General features: G+C 46.3%; 1 protein-coding gene across 3 annotated transcripts in view; it reads left to right on the top strand.

Moving 5' to 3' along the window:
- Window positions 1–11,440: 11,440 nt before the first annotated feature.
- Window positions 11,441–18,498, top strand: part of grin1b (glutamate receptor, ionotropic, N-methyl D-aspartate 1b) — an 85,277-nt gene continuing 78,219 nt past the window's right edge. For all 3 annotated transcript variants that reach the window (XM_049579713.1, XM_049579712.1, XM_049579714.1), the window contains exons 1-2: window positions 11,441–12,208; window positions 16,995–17,254. In XM_049579713.1, the coding sequence (XP_049435670.1) occupies window position 12,208; window positions 16,995–17,254 (261 nt within the window). In that variant the 5' untranslated portion in view covers window positions 11,441–12,207. The remainder of the gene's footprint in view (window positions 12,209–16,994; window positions 17,255–18,498) is intronic.

Raw genomic sequence — 18,498 nt, 5'->3', positions numbered from 1 at the left:
CCTGATGGATGTTTTTTCACAGCGGACATTTTGACCTGTCAGAGGACAAAGCTCAGGTGACACTGGTCACTTTAACTATGGCTCTGTTCCATTAAGTGTCAAAGTCAGCCAGCGTGTGCGATACCAAGGCCTCCTCTAAATGGAATGCAGCCGTCATTAATGTAACATACGTGTTCTTTATGCCACGTCAGAGTGAAAAACATCTGTTGAGTTCATCTGTCAATCTGTTCTGAGTGGAACCTGAAGGAAATTCACCTGGTCAGGTTTTAACTCAGCGTGTGAATGTGTTGGAACACACGTCAGATGTGACATCACCCTCTGTGTGTGTGTGTGTGTGTGTGTGTGTGTGTGTGTGTGTGTGTGTGTGTGTTAATTATGAGGTATATCTGGCGAGCAGAGGGGATGGGGGGGTAGGAATGCTTGTTTCCGTGGCAACCAGGGATGTGGGGCTGCATCCCCGTTGCTGTGGCAACATTGCATGCTGGCAGTGGACGGAGTGATGAATGTGATTAAAAAACGGAAACAACCATAGAAGAAGAAGAAGAAGAAGAAGAAGAAGAAGAAGAAGAGCTGAGTCTGAGTGGTGGAGTTCTTCTTCTGCTGCTCCTGTTTGATTTTTTTTTTTTTTTATCTTGGCAGAACACTGACTATTGATTATTGATCACAGATCACAGTGTGACATATTCATGATGCTCAGCCTGCACAAACAAAGATGATGAACATTTGTCAGATGAAATGGAGCCACAGTTCTGAGCGTGATGTGAAGTTTAACACACATGTTCACTGAGCCTCAGGTGAGACTGATGGCATTTATCAGATGATGACTCAGTGAAATGTTGAATGAGGAAGTCGGTCAGGTGCTCTGTTAAACTGATCCAACATGGCCGCCGGCTCTCAAACTTCCTTATGTTACAGCTAAACACTGAAATTTATGTCTGAGAACACCTGAGCAGAGAAAGAGGCGCCGCTGTGACAGAATCTGGATTCATATTTGATCAGCACTGTGTCTGACAGTTTGAAATTCACAAGCAGTCATATGGATGATTGACAGCTGTGTCAGAGACTCCTTGCCTCTGATTGGTTGGTTTTGGTCACATGTTGTGGGGACATTAGAAAGGCTGTAAGGAAACACGAGTCTGATTTTCTTTTCTTTTTTTACAGATTATTTTTCTAATTTCCTGCTGTGTGAATACGCAACACGTTCTCATCAAATACTGCTAAACATCAAAATATGATGCGTTACCTTTCCTCCTGCGTCACGTGTGAACGCTTTGAGACACTCAGTCTGTCTCCATGTAGCAGAGAAATGGATTTATTGTGTCAGTCTGACTAAAACTGGACATATAAGATCCATGTTAAACATAAAGACTGTGTCAGTTTGCACTCGTTAGATGTTTCCTGTCTTTTCAAAATAAACGTCTCTTCACGGGAAGTGTTCAGTTTCTGCTTGTTACATGCATACAGTCTTTTTCAAAATAAACTTACAACCACTGTCAAAGAGTAACAGAGTTATGTAACTAAACTACAGTTACTAAATGTTGGTGATTACAGAGGAGTTATATCAAACATCTTTTCAGTATAACGTTTATAATAAAACATGAAAGTGACTGTTTCAGCTTTATTGTTCAGTTTAAAACACTTGTTGGAAAAGTACTCAGAGTCATCAAATGTAATACATTACTCAACTTTGATGAAGTAATTGAAACAGTTACTTATTAACAGTAACTAGTAACCTGACACATTTCATAAGTCATGTCATAAGTCCCAACAGGGCTTCCTTACAACGTCAGTAAAACACTTTGATTTTTTACATGTACTGCCATGTTTGGGCAGAAAATAAGGAGGCGTGTTACTGACATCATGTAATGTCATGTGACATATGTCACTAGCGTAGCATGCTACACATACAAGATGGCGGCGGTGCCCAGAGTGGAAGCGGCTCTCTGATCTCTGAAACAGACTCAAACTCTAACTCTGACTCTGACTCTGTCAGTTCTATTCAATAAGCTTTATTGGCATGACTGTAGATTAACAATATTGCCAAAGGCATTAAAAATTTACAAATAAAGTACAATAATAAAAGTAAGTCAGAAAACTATAAAAAAAAGATTAAATATATGATATATAATACAAAATACACCAATCTACAATACAATACACCAATATATAATATAGAAAAAAAATGAATAAAGAAAAATGTAGATTGTGAGTTACAAGGACTGTAAATATAGACAGGTGTGTCAGGTGTTGTGATGGTTGTCCCTCAGGCTGTGGCATAACCTGACATATGTTGCTGCTGCTAAGCTGCTGACTCTGTTCTCTCCAAGGATGTGTTGCATTTTAGTTTGATCAGGCAGAGAATCAAAGTCAGTGACTTTATGTTTTATTTTTGAGAGGAAGTCGGCTCTGATGTGTTCATACTTGCTGCAGTGCAACAGGAAGTGTGTCTCTGTCTCCACTTGTCTGTGTGGACAGAGCTCACACAACCTGTCCTCTCTGGGCAGCCAGGTCTGCCTGTGTCTGCCCGTCTCTATGGCCAAGCTGTGGTCACTGAGTCTGTACATGGTCAAAGTCTTCCTCAGTTTCTCATCAGTCACGGTGCTCAGATATTCTGCCACCGTGTACTGTCTATTTAGAGCCAAATAACACTGAAGTTTGCTTTGCGTTTTTGTGGTCGATGTCCAATAGTTAATGTAATGTTCTTTTGTTTCTCTATAATTTGGTGGGTCCAGATTGTGTGAGGCTGTGCTGAGGTCTTGTGTTGTTAGAGGAGCTGAGCCTCAGGACTAGCTGGCTGAGGGGGCTCTTCTCCATGTTCTCCTCTTGGCATTGCAGAGCTTTGTAGTGGTAGGAGTTGGGGTCACTTGTTTTAAGGTGTTTATAAAATTTGATGGCTCTTTTTTGAATTCTAATTAAAGAATTGGCCTAGCTCAGCTCGGCACCCATTGTTGGGTGTTCCTGTGCACTCTCAGGATGCTCTTGCAAATCTCTGTATGCAGGATTTCGATGGGGTGTTTGTCCCATTTTCAAAATCTTGATTTGCAAGAGGACCCCACACCTCACTACCATACAGAATAATTGGTTCAATTATAGATTTGAATATTTTGAGCCAGATTCTAATGGGCATATTAATGTTTGAAGATTTCTTTATAGCATAGAAAGCCCTTCTTCCCTTCTCTCTGAGATCATCAACAGCCAGGTTAAAGTTTCCGTGGACGTGATGTGTAGTTCTAAGTATGTGTAGTCGTGTGTGTGCTCCACCTCATGAGAGCCCAGGAAAAACCTGGTTTGGTCTCCCTGACCCCTGGGTCGTTTCTGGAATATCATAATTTTGGTTTTGTCCAGATTAACTGTCAGGGCCCAGGTCTGACAGAAGGTTTGCAGGTGATCCAGTTGCTGTTGTAGTGCTTCATGTGATAGAGCCAGCAATATGAGATCATCTGCAAACAGTAGGCATTTAACCTGTGTGTCAGACAGAGTGAGACCATGGATGTCAGATAGTTCTAGTGATTTGGCCAATTCATCGATATAGATGTTGAAGAGGGTGGGACTGAGACTGCAGCCCTGTTTTACTCCTCTACTCTGGGGGAAGAAATCTGTTTCCATGTTGTTAATTTTAACAGCACATTTCATATGACTGTACATATGACTCTGACTCTGCCTCTGCCTCTGCCTCTGTCTCTGTCTCTGACTCTGTCTCTGCCTCTGACTCTGTCTCTGACTCTGTCTCTGACTCTGCCTCTGACTCTGTCTCTGACTCTGTCTCTGCCTCTGCCTCTTCCTCTGACTCTGACTCTGTCTCTGTCTCTGCCTCTGACTCTGACTCTGTCTCTGTCTCTGACTCTGTCTCTGACTCTGACTCTGACTCTGTCTCTGTCTCTGACTCTGTCTCTATCTCTGTCTCTGTCTCTGACTCTGCCTCTGACTCTGCCTCTGACTCTGATTCTGACTCTGTCTCTGACTCTGTCTCTGCCTCTGACTCTGTGTCTGACTCTGTCTCTGACTCTGTCTCTGTCTCTGACTCTGCCTCTGACTCTGTCTCTGACTCTGCCTCTGACTCTGTGTCTGACTCTGTCTCTGACTCTGACTCTGTCTCTGTCTCTGACTCTGTCTCTATCTCTGTCTCTGTCTCTGACTCTGACTCTGACTCTGCCTCTGACTCTGATTCTGACTCTGTCTCTGACTCTGTCTCTGCCTCTGACTCTGTCTCTGTCTCTGACTCTGCCTCTGCCTCTGTCTCTGCCTCTGCCTCTGACTCTGTCTCTGTCTCTGACTCTGCCTCTGCCTCTGTCTCTGCCTCTGTCTCTGACTCTGTCTTTGTCTCTGTCTGTGACTTTGACTCTGACTCTGTCTCTGTCTCTGACTCTGACTCTGTCTCTGCCTCTGCCCCTGACTCTGTCTCTGACTCTGACTCTGACTCTGTCTCTGACTCTGTCTCTGTTTCTGACTCTGTCTCTGAATCTGTCTTTGTCTCTGTCTCTGACTCTGACTCTGTCTCTGACTCTGTCTCTGAATCTGTCTTTGTCTCTGTCTCTGACTTTGACTCTGACTCTGACTCTGACTCTGTCTCTGACTCTGTCTCTGACTCTGACTCTGCCTCTGACTCTGACTCTGACTCTGTCTCTGACTCTGCCTCTGTCTCTGACTCTGACTCTGTCTCTGCCTCTGTCTCTGACTCTGTCTCTGCCTCTCACTCTGCCTCTCTCTCTGTCTCGTTGTCTGACTCTGTCTCTGTCTCTGTCTCTGACTCTGTCTCTGTCTCTGTCTCTGACTCTGACTCTGTCTCTGCCTCTGACTCTGCCTCTGACTCTGTCTCTGACTCTGTCTCTGCCTCTGCCTCTTCCTCTGACTCTGACTCTGTCTCTGTCTCTGACTCTGACTCTGTCTCTGTCTCTGACTCTGTCTCTGACTCTGACTCTGTCTCTGTCTCTGTCTCTGACTCTGTCTCTGACTCTGTCTCTGCCTCTGACTCTGTGTCTGACTCTGTCTCTGACTCTGTCTCTGTCTCTGACTCTGCCTCTGACTCTGTCTCTGACTCTGCCTCTGACTCTGTGTCTGACTCTGTCTCTGACTCTGACTCTGTCTCTGTCTCTGACTCTGCCTCTGACTCTGTCTCTGACTCTGCCTCTGACTCTGTGTCTGACTCTGTCTCTGACTCTGACTCTGACTCTGACTCTGCCTCTGACTCTGATTCTGACTCTGTCTCTGACTCTGTCTCTGCCTCTGACTCTGTCTCTGTCTCTGACTCTGCCTCTGCCTCTGTCTCTGCCTCTGCCTCTGACTCTGTCTCTGTCTCTGACTCTGCCTCTGCCTCTGTCTCTGCCTCTGTCTCTGACTCTGTCTTTGTCTCTGTCTGTGACTTTGACTCTGACTCTGTCTCTGTCTCTGACTCTGACTCTGTCTCTGCCTCTGCCCCTGACTCTGTCTCTGACTCTGACTCTGACTCTGTCTCTGACTCTGTCTCTGTTTCTGACTCTGTCTCTGAATCTGTCTTTGTCTCTGTCTCTGACTCTGACTCTGTCTCTGACTCTGTCTCTGAATCTGTCTTTGTCTCTGTCTCTGACTTTGACTCTGACTCTGACTCTGACTCTGTCTCTGACTCTGTCTCTGACTCTGACTCTGCCTCTGACTCTGACTCTGACTCTGTCTCTGACTCTGCCTCTGTCTCTGACTCTGACTCTGTCTCTGCCTCTGTCTCTGACTCTGTCTCTGCCTCTCACTCTGCCTCTCTCTCTGTCTCGTTGTCTGACTCTGTCTCTGTCTCTGTCTCTGACTCTGTCTCTGTCTCTGTCTCTGACTCTGACTCTGTCTCTGACTCTGCCTCTGCCTCTGACTCTGTCTCTGACTCTGCCTCTGACTCTGTCTCTGACTCTGTCTCTGCCTCTGCCTCTTCCTCTGACTCTGACTCTGTCTCTGTCTCTGCCTCTGCCTCTGACTCTGTCTCTGACTCTGTCTCTGCCTCTGCCTCTTCCTCTGACTCTGACTCTGTCTCTGTCTCTGCCTCTGCCTCTGACTCTGACTCTGTCTCTGTCTCTGTCTCTGACTCTGTCTCTGACTCTGACTCTGACTCTGTTTCTGTCTCTGCCTCTGTCTCTGACTCTGACTCTGTCTCTGTCTCTGACTCTGTCTCTATTTCTGTCTCTGTCTCTGACTCTGACTCTGACTCTGCCTCTGACTCTGATTCTGACTCTGTCTCTGACTCTGTCTCTGCCTCTGACTCTGTGTCTGACTCTGTCTCTGACTCTGTCTCTGTCTCTGACTCTGCCTCTGACTCTGTCTCTGACTCTGCCTCTGACTCTGTGTCTGACTCTGTCTCTGACTCTGACTTTGACTCTGTCTCTGACTCTGTCTCTGTCTCTGCCTCTGACTCTGTCTCTGACTCTGTCTCTGTCTCTGACTCTGCCTCTGACTCTGTCTCTGACTCTGTCTCTGCCTCTGCCTCTTCCTCTGACTCTGACTCTATCTCTGTCTCTGACTCTGACTCTGCCTCTGACTCTGACTTTGACTCTGTCTCTGTCTCTGACTCTGTCTCTGTCTCTGCCTCTGTCTCTGACTCTGTCTCTGTCTCTGTCTCTGTCTCTGTCTGTGACTCTGTCTCTGTGTCTGCCCCTGACTCTGTCTCTGTTTCTATCTCTGTCTCTGCCTCTGTCTCTGACTCTGACTCTGTCTCTGTCTCTGTCTTTGTCTCTGACTCTGACTCTGCCTCTGTCTCTGACTCTGTCTCTGTCTCTGCCTCTGACTCTGTCTCTGACTCTGTCTCTGTCTCTGACTCTGACTCTGACTCTGACTCTGTCTCTGACTCTGACTCTGTCTCTGACTCTGTCTCTGACTCTGATTCTGACTCTGTCTCTGACTCTGTCTCTGCCTCTGACTCTGTCTCTGACTCTGACTCTGTCTCTGACTCTGTCTCTGCCTCTGACTCTGTCTCTGACTCTGCCTCTGTGTCTGACTCTGACTCTGTGTCTGACTCTGACTCTGTCTCTGTCTCTGACTCTGTCTCTGCCTCTGACTCTGTCTCTGCCTCTGACTCTGTCTCTGACTCTGTCTCTGACTCTGTCTCTGACTCTGTCTCTGCCTCTGACTCTGTCTCTGCCTCTGACTCTGTCTCTGACTGTGCCTCTGTCTCTGACTCTGACTCTGTCTTTGACTCTGCCTCTGTCTCTGACTCTGACTCTGTGTCTGACTCTGTCTCTGTCTCTGACTCTGCCTCTGTCTCTGACTCTGACTCTGTCTCTGACTCTGACTCTGTCTCTGACTCTGACTCTGTTTCTGTCTCTGACTCTGTCTCTGACTCACTCAGTCTCTGACTCTGACTCTGTCTCTATCTCTGTCTCTGTCTCTGACTCTGACTCTGACTCTGATTCTGACTCTGTCTCTGACTCTGTCTCTGCCTCTGACTCTGTGTCTGACTCTGTCTCTGACTCTGTCTCTGTCTCTGACTCTGCCTCTGACTCTGTCTCTGACTCTGCCTCTGACTCTGTGTCTGACTCTGTCTCTGACTCTGACTTTGACTCTGTCTCTGACTCTGTCTCTGTCTCTGCCTCTGACTCTGTCTCTGACTCTGACTCTGTGTCTGACTCTGATTCTGACTCTGTCTCTGACTCTGTCTCTGCCTCTGACTCTGTCTCTGACTCTGACTCTGTCTCTGACTCTGTCTCTGCCTCTGACTCTGTCTCTGACTCTGCCTCTGTCTCTGACTCTGACTCTGTGTCTGACTCTGACTCTGTCTCTGTCTCTGCCTCTGCCCCTGACTCTGTCTCTGACTCTGACTCTGACTCTGTCTCTGACTCTGCCTCTGCCCCTGACTCTGTCTCTGACTCTGACTCTGACTCTGTCTCTGCCTCTGCCCCTGACTCTGTCTCTGACTCTGACTCTGACTCTGTCTCTGACTCTGTCTCTGTTTCTGACTCTGTCTCTGAATCTGTCTTTGTCTCTGACTCTGTCTCTGTCTCTGCCTCTGACTCTGTCTCTGACTCTGTCTCTGTCTCTGTCTCTGACTCTGACTCTGACTCTGTCTCTGACTCTGACTCTGTCTCTGACTCTGTCTCTGACTCTGATTCTGACTCTGTCTCTGACTCTGTCTCTGACTCTGACTCTGTCTCTGACTCTGTCTCTGACTCTGACTCTGTCTCTGCCTCTGCCTCTGTCTCTGACTCTGTCTCTGACTCTGCCTCTGTCTCTGTCTCTGACTCTGACTCTGTGTCTGACTCTGACTCTGCCTCTGTCTCTGACTCTGACTCTGTCTCTGACTCTGACTCTGTCTCTGACTCTATCTCTGTCTCTGACTCTGACTCTGCCTCTGTCTCTGACTCTGACTCTGTCTCTGACTCTGTCTCTGTCTCTGCCTCTGTCTCTGACTCTGTCTCTGTCTCTGTCTCTGTCTGTGACTCTGTCTCTGTGTCTGCCCCTGACTCTGTCTCTGTTTCTATCTCTGTCTCTGCCTCTGTCTCTGACTCTGTCTCTGACTCTGACTCTGTCTCTGACTCTGACTCTGTCTCTGTCTCTGACTCTGACTCTGCCTCTGTCTCTGACTCTGTCTCTGCCTCTGACTCTGTCTCTGTCTCTGACTCTGACTCTGTGTCTGACTCTGTCTCTGACTCTGATTCTGACTCTGTCTCTGACTCTGTCTCTGTCTCTGCCTCTGACTCTGTCTCTGACTCTGTCTCTGACTCTGTCTCTGCCTCTGACTCTGTCTCTGACTCTGCCTCTGTCTCTGACTCTGACTCTGTCTCTGACTCTGATTCTGACTCTGTCTCTGACTCTGTCTCTGTCTCTGCCTCTGACTCTGTCTCTGACTCTGTCTCTGACTCTGTCTCTGCCTCTGACTCTGTCTCTGCCTCTGACTCTGTCTCTGACTGTGCCTCTGTCTCTGACTCTGACTCTGTCTCTGACTCTGCCTCTGTCTCTGACTCTGACTCTGTCTCTGACTCTGATTCTGACTCTGTCTCTGACTCTGTCTCTGTCTCTGCCTCTGACTCTGTCTCTGACTCTGTCTCTGACTCTGTCTCTGCCTCTGACTCTGTCTCTGCCTCTGACTCTGTCTCTGACTGTGCCTCTGTCTCTGACTCTGACTCTGTCTTTGACTCTGCCTCTGTCTCTGACTCTGACTCTGTGTCTGACTCTGTCTCTGTCTCTGACTCTGCCTCTGTCTCTGACTCTGACTCTGTCTCTGACTCTGACTCTGTCTCTGACTCTGACTCTGTTTCTGTCTCTGACTCTGTCTCTGACTCTGACTCTGTCTCTGACTCTGACTCTGTCTCTATCTCTGTCTCTGTCTCTGACTCTGACTCTGACTCTGATTCTGACTCTGTCTCTGACTCTGTCTCTGCCTCTGACTCTGTGTCTGACTCTGTCTCTGACTCTGTCTCTGTCTCTGACTCTGCCTCTGACTCTGTCTCTGACTCTGCCTCTGACTCTGTGTCTGACTCTGTCTCTGACTCTGACTTTGACTCTGTCTCTGACTCTGTCTCTGTCTCTGCCTCTGACTCTGTCTCTGACTCTGTCTCTGTCTCTGACTCTGCCTCTGTCTCTGACTCTGACTTTGACTCTGTCTCTGACTCTGTCTCTGTCTCTGCCTCTGTCTCTGACTCTGTCTCTGTGTCTGCCCCTGACTCTGTCTCTGTTTCTATCTCTGTCTCTGCCTCTGTCTCTGACTCTGTCTCTGTCTCTGACTCTGTCTCTGTCTCTGTCTCTGACTCTGACTCTGCCTCTGTCTCTGACTCTGTCTCTGTCTCTGCCTCTGACTCTGTCTCTGACTCTGTCTCTGTCTCTGTCTCTGACTCTGACTCTGACTCTGTCTCTGACTCTGTGTCTGACTCTGTCTCTGACTCTGATTCTGACTCTGTCTCTGACTCTGTCTCTGCCTCTGACTCTGTCTCTGTCTCTGACTCTGTCTCTGACTCTGTCTCTGCCTCTGACTCTGTCTCTGACTCTGCCTCTGTCTCTGACTCTGACTCTGTCTCTGACTCTGCCTCTGTCTCTGACTCTGACTCTGTGTCTGACTCTGACTCTGCCTCTGTCTCTGACTCTGACTCTGTCTCTGACTCTGCCTCTGTCTCTGACTCTGACTCTGTCTCTGACTCTGCCTCTGTCTCTGACTCTGACTCTGTGTCTGACTCTGACTCTGCCTCTGACTCTGACTCTGTTTCTGACTCTGCCTCTGTCTCTGACTCTGTGTCTGACTCTGACTCTGACTCTGTCTCTGACTCTGACTCTGTCTCTGACTCTGTCTCTGACTCTGACTCTGTCTCTGACTCTGACTCTGCCTCTGTCTCTGACTCTGTCTCTGACTCTATCTCTGTCTCTGACTCTGACTCTGCCTCTGTCTCTGACTCTGACTTTGACTCTGTCTCTGACTCTGTCTCTGTCTCTGCCTCTGTCTCTGACTCTGTCTCTGTCTCTGTCTCTGTCTGTGACTCTGTCTCTGTTTCTATCTCTGTCTCTGCCTCTGTCTCTGACTCTGTCTCTGACTCTGACTCTGTCTCTGACTCTGTCTCTGTCTCTGACTCTGACTCTGCCTCTGTCTCTGACTCTGTCTCTGCCTCTGACTCTGCCTCTGTCTCTGACTCTGTCTCTGACTCTGACTCTGTGTCTGACTCTGTCTCTGACTCTGATTCTGACTCTGTCTCTGACTCTGTCTCTGTCTCTGCCTCTGTCTCTGACTCTGTCTCTGACTCTGTCTCTGCCTCTGACTCTGTCTCTGACTCTGCCTCTGTCTCTGACTCTGTCTCTGACTCTGATTCTGACTCTGTCTCTGACTCTGTCTCTGTCTCTGCCTCTGACTCTGTCTCTGACTCTGTCTCTGCCTCTGACTCTGTCTCTGCCTCTGTCTCTGACTCTGACTCTGTCTCTGACTCTGCCTCTGTCTCTGACTCTGACTCTGTGTCTGACTCTGTCTCTGTCTCTGTCTCTGTCTCTGACTCTGCCTCTGTCTCTGTCTCTGACTCTGTGTCTGACTCTGTCTCTGTCTCTGTCTCTGACTCTGACTCTGTGTCTGTCTCTGTCTCTGACTCTGACTCTGTGTCTGACTCTGTCTCTGTCTCTGACTCTGTCCTGCAGCAGCTGCACAGTGTTTCCTCCTGGATTAATCAGTCTTATCTGATGAAGAGGAACTGTTTGTCAAAGTCTTGAAAAAAAATTAAAGAAAAAATCTTGAAGAATTTTTTTTTTTTTTAAAGAAAACGTGCCCGTCAAGATGTTTTCTTTAACAAATGACATTTTATTTCACAACAATTTTGCTTTTTTTCTTTTAGATCATTTTGTCCTGTAATAAAGAAGGTAACATAAACATAAAGTCTATTAGTAGCGAACAGCCCCTAACCCTGGCCGCCGTACACGGGTTATAAATGTGACCATTAACTGTGAAGGTATGGTTGTTGGCGCGCGGGAACGAGCACGTGTCGCTTCATTAATTCAACACACATCAAGAGAGAAACTCGTGCACGCGCTCCAGCGGCCGCGCGCATCCTCTCCTCTCCTCTCCTCTCCTGTCCATGAACGCGCAGCATCCAAGGACGGACCGCGGGCTCGCGAGCTTCAGGTCATCTGGAAGTCCGCGAGCATCAACCGACAGAAAGGCGACCGACAACACCGACACACCGACACACACACACACACCGACACACACACCGACACACACACAGACATCAGATGAGGAGAGAACACGGAGAGACTGGTTCAGTGTGAGAGAGCTGCGATGGAGACGCGGTGAATCAACAGGACGAGGCGCGAGACGGTCTCAACAATGTCAGCGGGGTTTGTTCCGTTAAACTGTCAATGAACACCAACATTTGATCCACCACAGAAGAAGAAACCGGGACTGGATCCTCCGGTGTGGCACGGTGAGGCGCACAGCACCGAGCACTCGGCACCGGAGGGCTTCAATATTTCACTTAGTAATTAATACAACAACAACATCCACCTTTAACCTGACGGACCCGAGGACCGGACAGAACCGGACACGGCACCAGCTGACGGGACCGAGCCCACACTGGGAGCACTGGGAGCACTGGGAGAGATCACCGTGATCTGAAGAAATCACAGACGGTGAAATCAACAGGAGACTCGACGACGCAGTTTGTAACGGAATTCTGACCCTGAGGCGGAGAACTGGGTTGGATCTGACAGAGACCTGCTGCAGGACCAGGACCAGGACCAGGATCTGAACCAGGACCGGGACCAGGACCAGGATCTGAGCCGTCTGTAAACAGTGAGTCAGACTTGATTCCATCTGAGTCTCTGTCGATATTTCAACATCATTAATTCAACAGATTAATTAAATATTCAGCCCCTCGTCATCACCTCCTCTCAACATAACGTGTTTGTATTTTAAACAAACAAACAAACAATCTGGATGTAAACATAAATGACAACACAGATCTCCATCCTCTGCATCACTTTCTTCTTTTTCTCCTTTAACCTTCAGATGTTGTCCTCTTGATGTCACGTCATGTTTCGGCTCCTCTGAAGGTTTTATTCTGTTTCATTAACACTCAGACTAAGTGCTGCTTATATAACCTGCTCCAGCACCATCACAGGGACCCACCACATCAACATGACCTCATCTTTACATCTAGAAATATAAGTAAAAGTCAGAACTGAAGTTCCAGGAAATTATGAATGACAGAGTTAAAGAGCCAATCAGTGACACACAGGGCAGCTTGTTTGTTTGTTTGTTTGTTTGTCTTCACACACAAACACATAAAACATGTTTATATGTAAACATAAATGAGATGTGTGTGTGTGTGTGTGTGTGTGTGTGTGTGTGTGTGTTTCTGTGTTGTCATTTGTGTCATCAGATGGTAATTTGACTCACTGCCTTTAATCACATTAAACATTGTGTCAGTAAAGGTTGTTGAACTGACCTGAATTGAGAAACTGAAGCCACGCCCACCAACAACATTCCACACTACAGGATTGGTCAGCAGGTGGTGGGCGTGGCTCCATCCTGCTGTCACTCATTCGTGCAGTTCACTGTATGTTTCTGTAACCATGGATACATTTGTACGTTATGATGTCACGGACACTTTGAAGCTTTAAACGGCGCCGTGGTTAACGTGTTTCGGTTTGAGTCCAGTTCAGACCAAAGATTCACGACGAGATGAAAGAACCTCACAGAGAAAAGCATCAGCGGTGTGAACGGGCCGGTCTGATGATGTCACATGACTCTCAGCTGGTCAAATCCCGTTAAGTTCAGGGGGCTGTCACACCGGCTCTGTTCGGTCCAGCTCAGGTTCGTTTGTGCAGGTGTGAACGCAGCAAAACAACCGGACTGAGACCTTCTTGAAGACGTGGTCTCAGTCCGGTTCCAAAGGAACTCTGGTGCGGTTGGTTTGTGTCTGAGCGTGTGCAGTCTGTATGTTACAGACATGCATCTTGTTTACTTACTAAACCACGTGTTCATGAGGTTTATATCTTGTATCTGCAGAGACACACAGAACATGACAGTGACTGTAATCATCGCTTGAACATTTCAACAACGAGTAAACAGTGTCGAGGGCCGTCTGTGTGTGTGTGTGTGTGTGTCTTTGTGTCTGTCTGTCTGTCTGTGTGTCTGTCAGCAGCTGGTGGTCTCTGCTCTCACTGAACTCGTCACAGTACGACTGAAGTCAGCGAGGGATGACATTTGGATTCAGCCTGTGTTAGTTTGTCTTTTCTCCAGTTTGAGGGTCGATGACGTGATTAACTTGTATGATGTATGTATGATTAATTTACAGACTTTAGGATTATGACAAAAACGTCTAAGTGGTGTAACCATAAAAACTTTGCACCAAATAATTAAACTTGATTAAAAACACTATAATTCTCAATAAAACAGCATGTCAGCTAGTTTGGCTTGATCTTATATTATTACTTTTTTATATTGAATAAAGGTAATGGAATACAATTGTTGTAATTATGAAATTTAATTTGGGGAATCATGAAAGTCAAGTAAACTACATGAAGTGTCATGTGGTGTAACCACCATTTAAGAGGCCGTTTTGTTAATATTGTAAAGAAGGTCATGTGACAGGAAATGGTGTTACAGAGAAGGACCTCTGATGATCACAACTGCTGCATGACAAGGTTAGAATCTCTTAAAATAACTCATAAATGATGTTTTTAGACTCTGGGCAGGTTTGGTAAGTTTAAATGTCAAATGGTATGACCCTAGAAAAACATTAATAATTCATAAGAATCATAAAAATGAATATTTACTTTAAAAATTATGTTTGAAATCTTGAGACTAAGGCCATGTGCTTACACAGGTGTCCATGGTAATGCCTGTCAAATTTGATTTTAAATGAAATGTCACATGGTGTAAGCGGTTACATTCAGTCCTACTCTTGATAAAAAAAATGGTGCAAATGACATAAAACCAACAAAAATACAGAATGTACATTTTGACAAATCTGATGCATGCTTTTGAAACTATTTTTGAAGATATTTCTGAATTGCTCATCTTGCCAACCCTTGTTTGTCACTGACCCTTGAATAGCTGCAACACTCTCATGTGTTTCTGGTTTGTTCAGGCGAGGCTCGTCCTCACTTGAATTTATTGTTTGCTCTGAGTTTGCTCTTCAGCTTTTTAAATTTGTTCAGAAGACTTTAATGTTGTAGAACACAGGCTCCATGTGTGCAGGTTGTTTTGGCGTCCAGTCAAAGTGGACTTTAGAAACTCTGTTTATTCCATCTGTTGTTTTGTGTTTGATCATGTGTAATAATACACTCGTCATCAGAAAATCTGAACCGCTGAAGATCTAGAAATCACAAGTTCATCATAGTTTCCCTGCAGGACGACGTGTGGCCTGAAAGGACTGATTTTTTTGGCAGTTTTTCTTAAAAGCTGTAATGTTGTTTATTGTTTTTGTTTGTTTGTTTGCATTTGTGATGCATTTGGGGGGGCAGGCGGCAGCTGATCGCTGATGATCAGCTGTTGCTGCCGTTCCACACACTGCTGAAGTCACGTTACCGTCTCTGCTCCTGCTCTCTCTGTCCGGTTAGCATTAGCATGAGCTAACACAGCAGCAGAGGCTAACACTGTCCAGTTAGCATTAGCATGAGCTAACACAGCAGCAGAGGCTAACACTTGACAATGAGTTGGAGGGTTGCAGCAGTGTGAGATTTTTATGGTACGAAACTGATGTTTCACAGAATTGATCTTCTCATCAGTTAGATGATGATGATGATGATGATGATGAAGATTATTGTTGGTTGAACAAATGTCCAGATGGATTTTGTTTCTCAGTATCGTAGATAAACAAATGTACACAGTGTGATAACTGTCAGCTGTGATATATAGTATTTAGATCACTGTGACCCTGACGAGTGGTAAAACAGTCCCAACAGTCTCAGGCCGACATTAAACGGTTCGACTCTGCTGTTGAACCTGTTGGGTAACGTTAGCCATGTGATGCTAACAGTTAGCTCTGTCACTGTGTGACTCTGAGCTCGTCTCCCGCAGCAGCAGTCTGATGATGACGCAGCTCTACAGTGAAACTGTATCTGATCTAAATCTTCAGATTTCCGGTAAAGTTTTGGTGATTGGATAAAGTTGTGAAATCGTGCAGAATTCACAGGGACTGGATTAGCGTTAAGTGTTGCCATGGAAACATCACAGCATCCTGCAGGCAGTGAACATATGAACAAATGTCATTGGGTTAGAAAATGTGATGTACAGAGGAGCTGATGGCGACCGACACCAGCGTCTGAAATAAATAATAAACTCCACTGACTGTACTGAGCTGCAGCTGTCTGTCATCAGTGTTAATGTCACTTTACAGAAGTGACTGACAGCCTGTGAAATAATTAGACATGCACGATAATATCAGCCGACATGCTTTTTGTCATTAATCACACTGACTTAATGTTACAGACACTGAACACTGTTTCATGTCTCCATCTGCTGGTGGGACGTCACATGACAGCCTGTGTGGATCAAATGATGTTATGATCCTGATAAACGAGCGCTGGTTATTGGTCAAATAAGTTGTTAAATACTGACATAAAGGATATCAGCAAAAAATCTAATATCATGCATCTCTAAAAACAATGTGACCGCATTTCAATAAGTCCAATATTTTACTTTATTTATAGGATGAGCGAGTACACCATTGTCTGTGTCTGTACTCAGAGTGGGTGGGGCTTATGTCAAATGTGGGTGGAGTTTAAACGGAACAGGGAGGGGCCTATGTTGTTATTTATGGCCTGAAATTGACATGGATTGATCAGAAAGTTAGTACCTTTGAAAACAGTCTGTTCAGAACTGAGCGTCACATCATGTTCATCACAGAGCAAAACTCAGCTGCCAGACTTTTAACTAAAACCCAAGAGACCAGACCTCATAACTCCGCCCGTCAACACTACACCAGCTGCCTGTGAGGTAGAGAACTGGTTTTAAACGTTTACTAATCACCTTTAAAGCCCAACATGGCCGTGCTCCTACACACACTATAGGTGTACGCTGCCTGCTCTCGTCAGGTACGACCCTCCGGACTGTTCCCACAGCCCGACTCCTTACAAAAGGACACCAGGTGTTTTCTGTCAAGGAGCTGTGATGCTCCTCAGACCCAGTGTCTGCAGTTAAGACTCTGCTCAACACAGACGTTCACAGGAGGGTTGTTTTTACAGTAAATCCGTCGTATGTCTAGTTTCTATCCCTGTTTGATCAATTTTATTATTTATTTATTATCTGGTCTCAGCCTGTGTTTAATATTTTTTTTAAAGTATGTTGTTGCTGTTTTTATCGTGATGGTGTAAATATTTCATCCGTCCCATAAATCACTGTGTAACTGTGTTTTAAAGTGCTGTACAAATAAAGATTACTATTAATATTAATTAGCTAATGTTAGCATGCTAACATGCTATGCTAAAATTGGTGTCCACAGTAAACATCAGCCTGTTAGCATTATGAGCATGTTAGCATGCTAATGTTAGCAGTTTAGTTTCATGCAGCCACACAGAGCTGTTAGCATCACTGCAGACTCACTCCTAACCTTCCTCCTCCTCCTCCTCAGTGGAGCTCCTTCGTGGCGTGCTCCTCCTCACCGTGCTGCAGTGCTGTTCTGTGGCCCGTGGCGGCTGTGAGCCTCGGCTGGTGAACATCGGCGCCGTGTTGAGTCAGAAGCGCTACGAGCAGGTGTTCAAGGAGGCGGTGAGCCAGGCCAACACGCTGTACGGGAAGGAGAAGTTCAAGATGAACGCCATCTCCGTCACTCACAAACCCAACGCCATCCAGATGGCTCTGTCTGTCTGCGAGGACCTCATCTCCAACCAGGTGAGGCCTCATCCTGTCACATGACTCATCCTGTCACATGACTCATCCTGTCACATGTTGAACTTCAGGTTCAGTTTACAGTTGGAGGAGATTTAAAGGAACAGTTTAACGTGTAAATAAATCCTCGGGTGTTTGTCTCTGAGACTTCAGTCTGGTTCAGACGTCATGACATCAGACTGGTCGCCTCAGATCAGGAATGACGATGGGTGTCTGCTGAGATAATCGACTGTGTGTTGTGTCATAGTGGACGACAACTGATGCTGCGTCTGAGACGCCTAATGATGTCCAGGTTTCCCATGGCCATGGAAAACCTGATGAAGTCATGGAATTAGTAAAAATCAAGAATCAAAGGAGCTGCTTGTGATTGGTCAGATGGGTGTATGGGTGGGAACTCAATGCTGCAGAGATCACGACAGACTCTGGCTCCAAATGTCGTCATCAGCACAAGATGGCGTTGGTCGTATCCTTAATATTTTGTCTTCATTTTGTACAGTGGACGCACAGACGTGTCGTCCATCTTTATAAACAGTCTGTGATTCAGCCTGACACTGTAGACGTCCCACTCTGATTGTTTTTGGCTCTGATCCTTAAACACTGATTATCTGCTGATATCTGAGTCTGATCAGATTTCTATATTTACTCAGCTAATGATTAGATCTGCATCTGAATCACCTGTTTAAAGTTACACATAATTAAGTGCGGGGCCTCCTGGTGCCGCCGACAGCGTTGGTTAGGTAACGTAACCATGGCGCAACTTCAGATTCACAGAGTCTATACGTAGATGTAGCTGTCACTGTTTCAGTGTTTTCAGTTCATGAAAGTTAACTGTAACATTTTCATTTTCTAAAAAAGTTTTGTTCAGTGTTTAGTTGAATTTAAAGAACTTCTGAAGGCCAAAACACAACGGCACACGTCGAAAAATACGCCACTATTATTTTCAATGTACAGCCCCACACCAGCAGCAATTAGACGTGCGTCGACGCTCCTCGACACGCCGCTCAGTGGTGCTTTTTGTCACTGTTGTATTTCCAGCCTCACCGCCCCCTGAATTAAATTCATCTTCTTCTCTGCTCCTGTAGCAGCTCTTCTTCTCTGCTCCTGGGGCAGCTCTTCCTCTCTGCTCCTGTGGTCACTCTTCTTCTCTGCTCCTGTGGCAGCTCTTCTTCTCTGCTCCTGTGGCAGCTCTTCTTCTCTGCTCCTGTGGCAGCTCTTCTTCTCTGCTCCTGTGGCAGCTCTTCTTCTCT

The sequence above is a fragment of the Epinephelus fuscoguttatus genome, linkage group LG6 (assembly GCF_011397635.1).
Source record: "Epinephelus fuscoguttatus linkage group LG6, E.fuscoguttatus.final_Chr_v1".
NCBI lineage: Eukaryota > Metazoa > Chordata > Actinopteri > Perciformes > Serranidae > Epinephelus > Epinephelus fuscoguttatus.
Note: the sequence above shows the minus strand (reverse complement) of the source record. Positions and strands in the feature narration are given on the sequence as shown.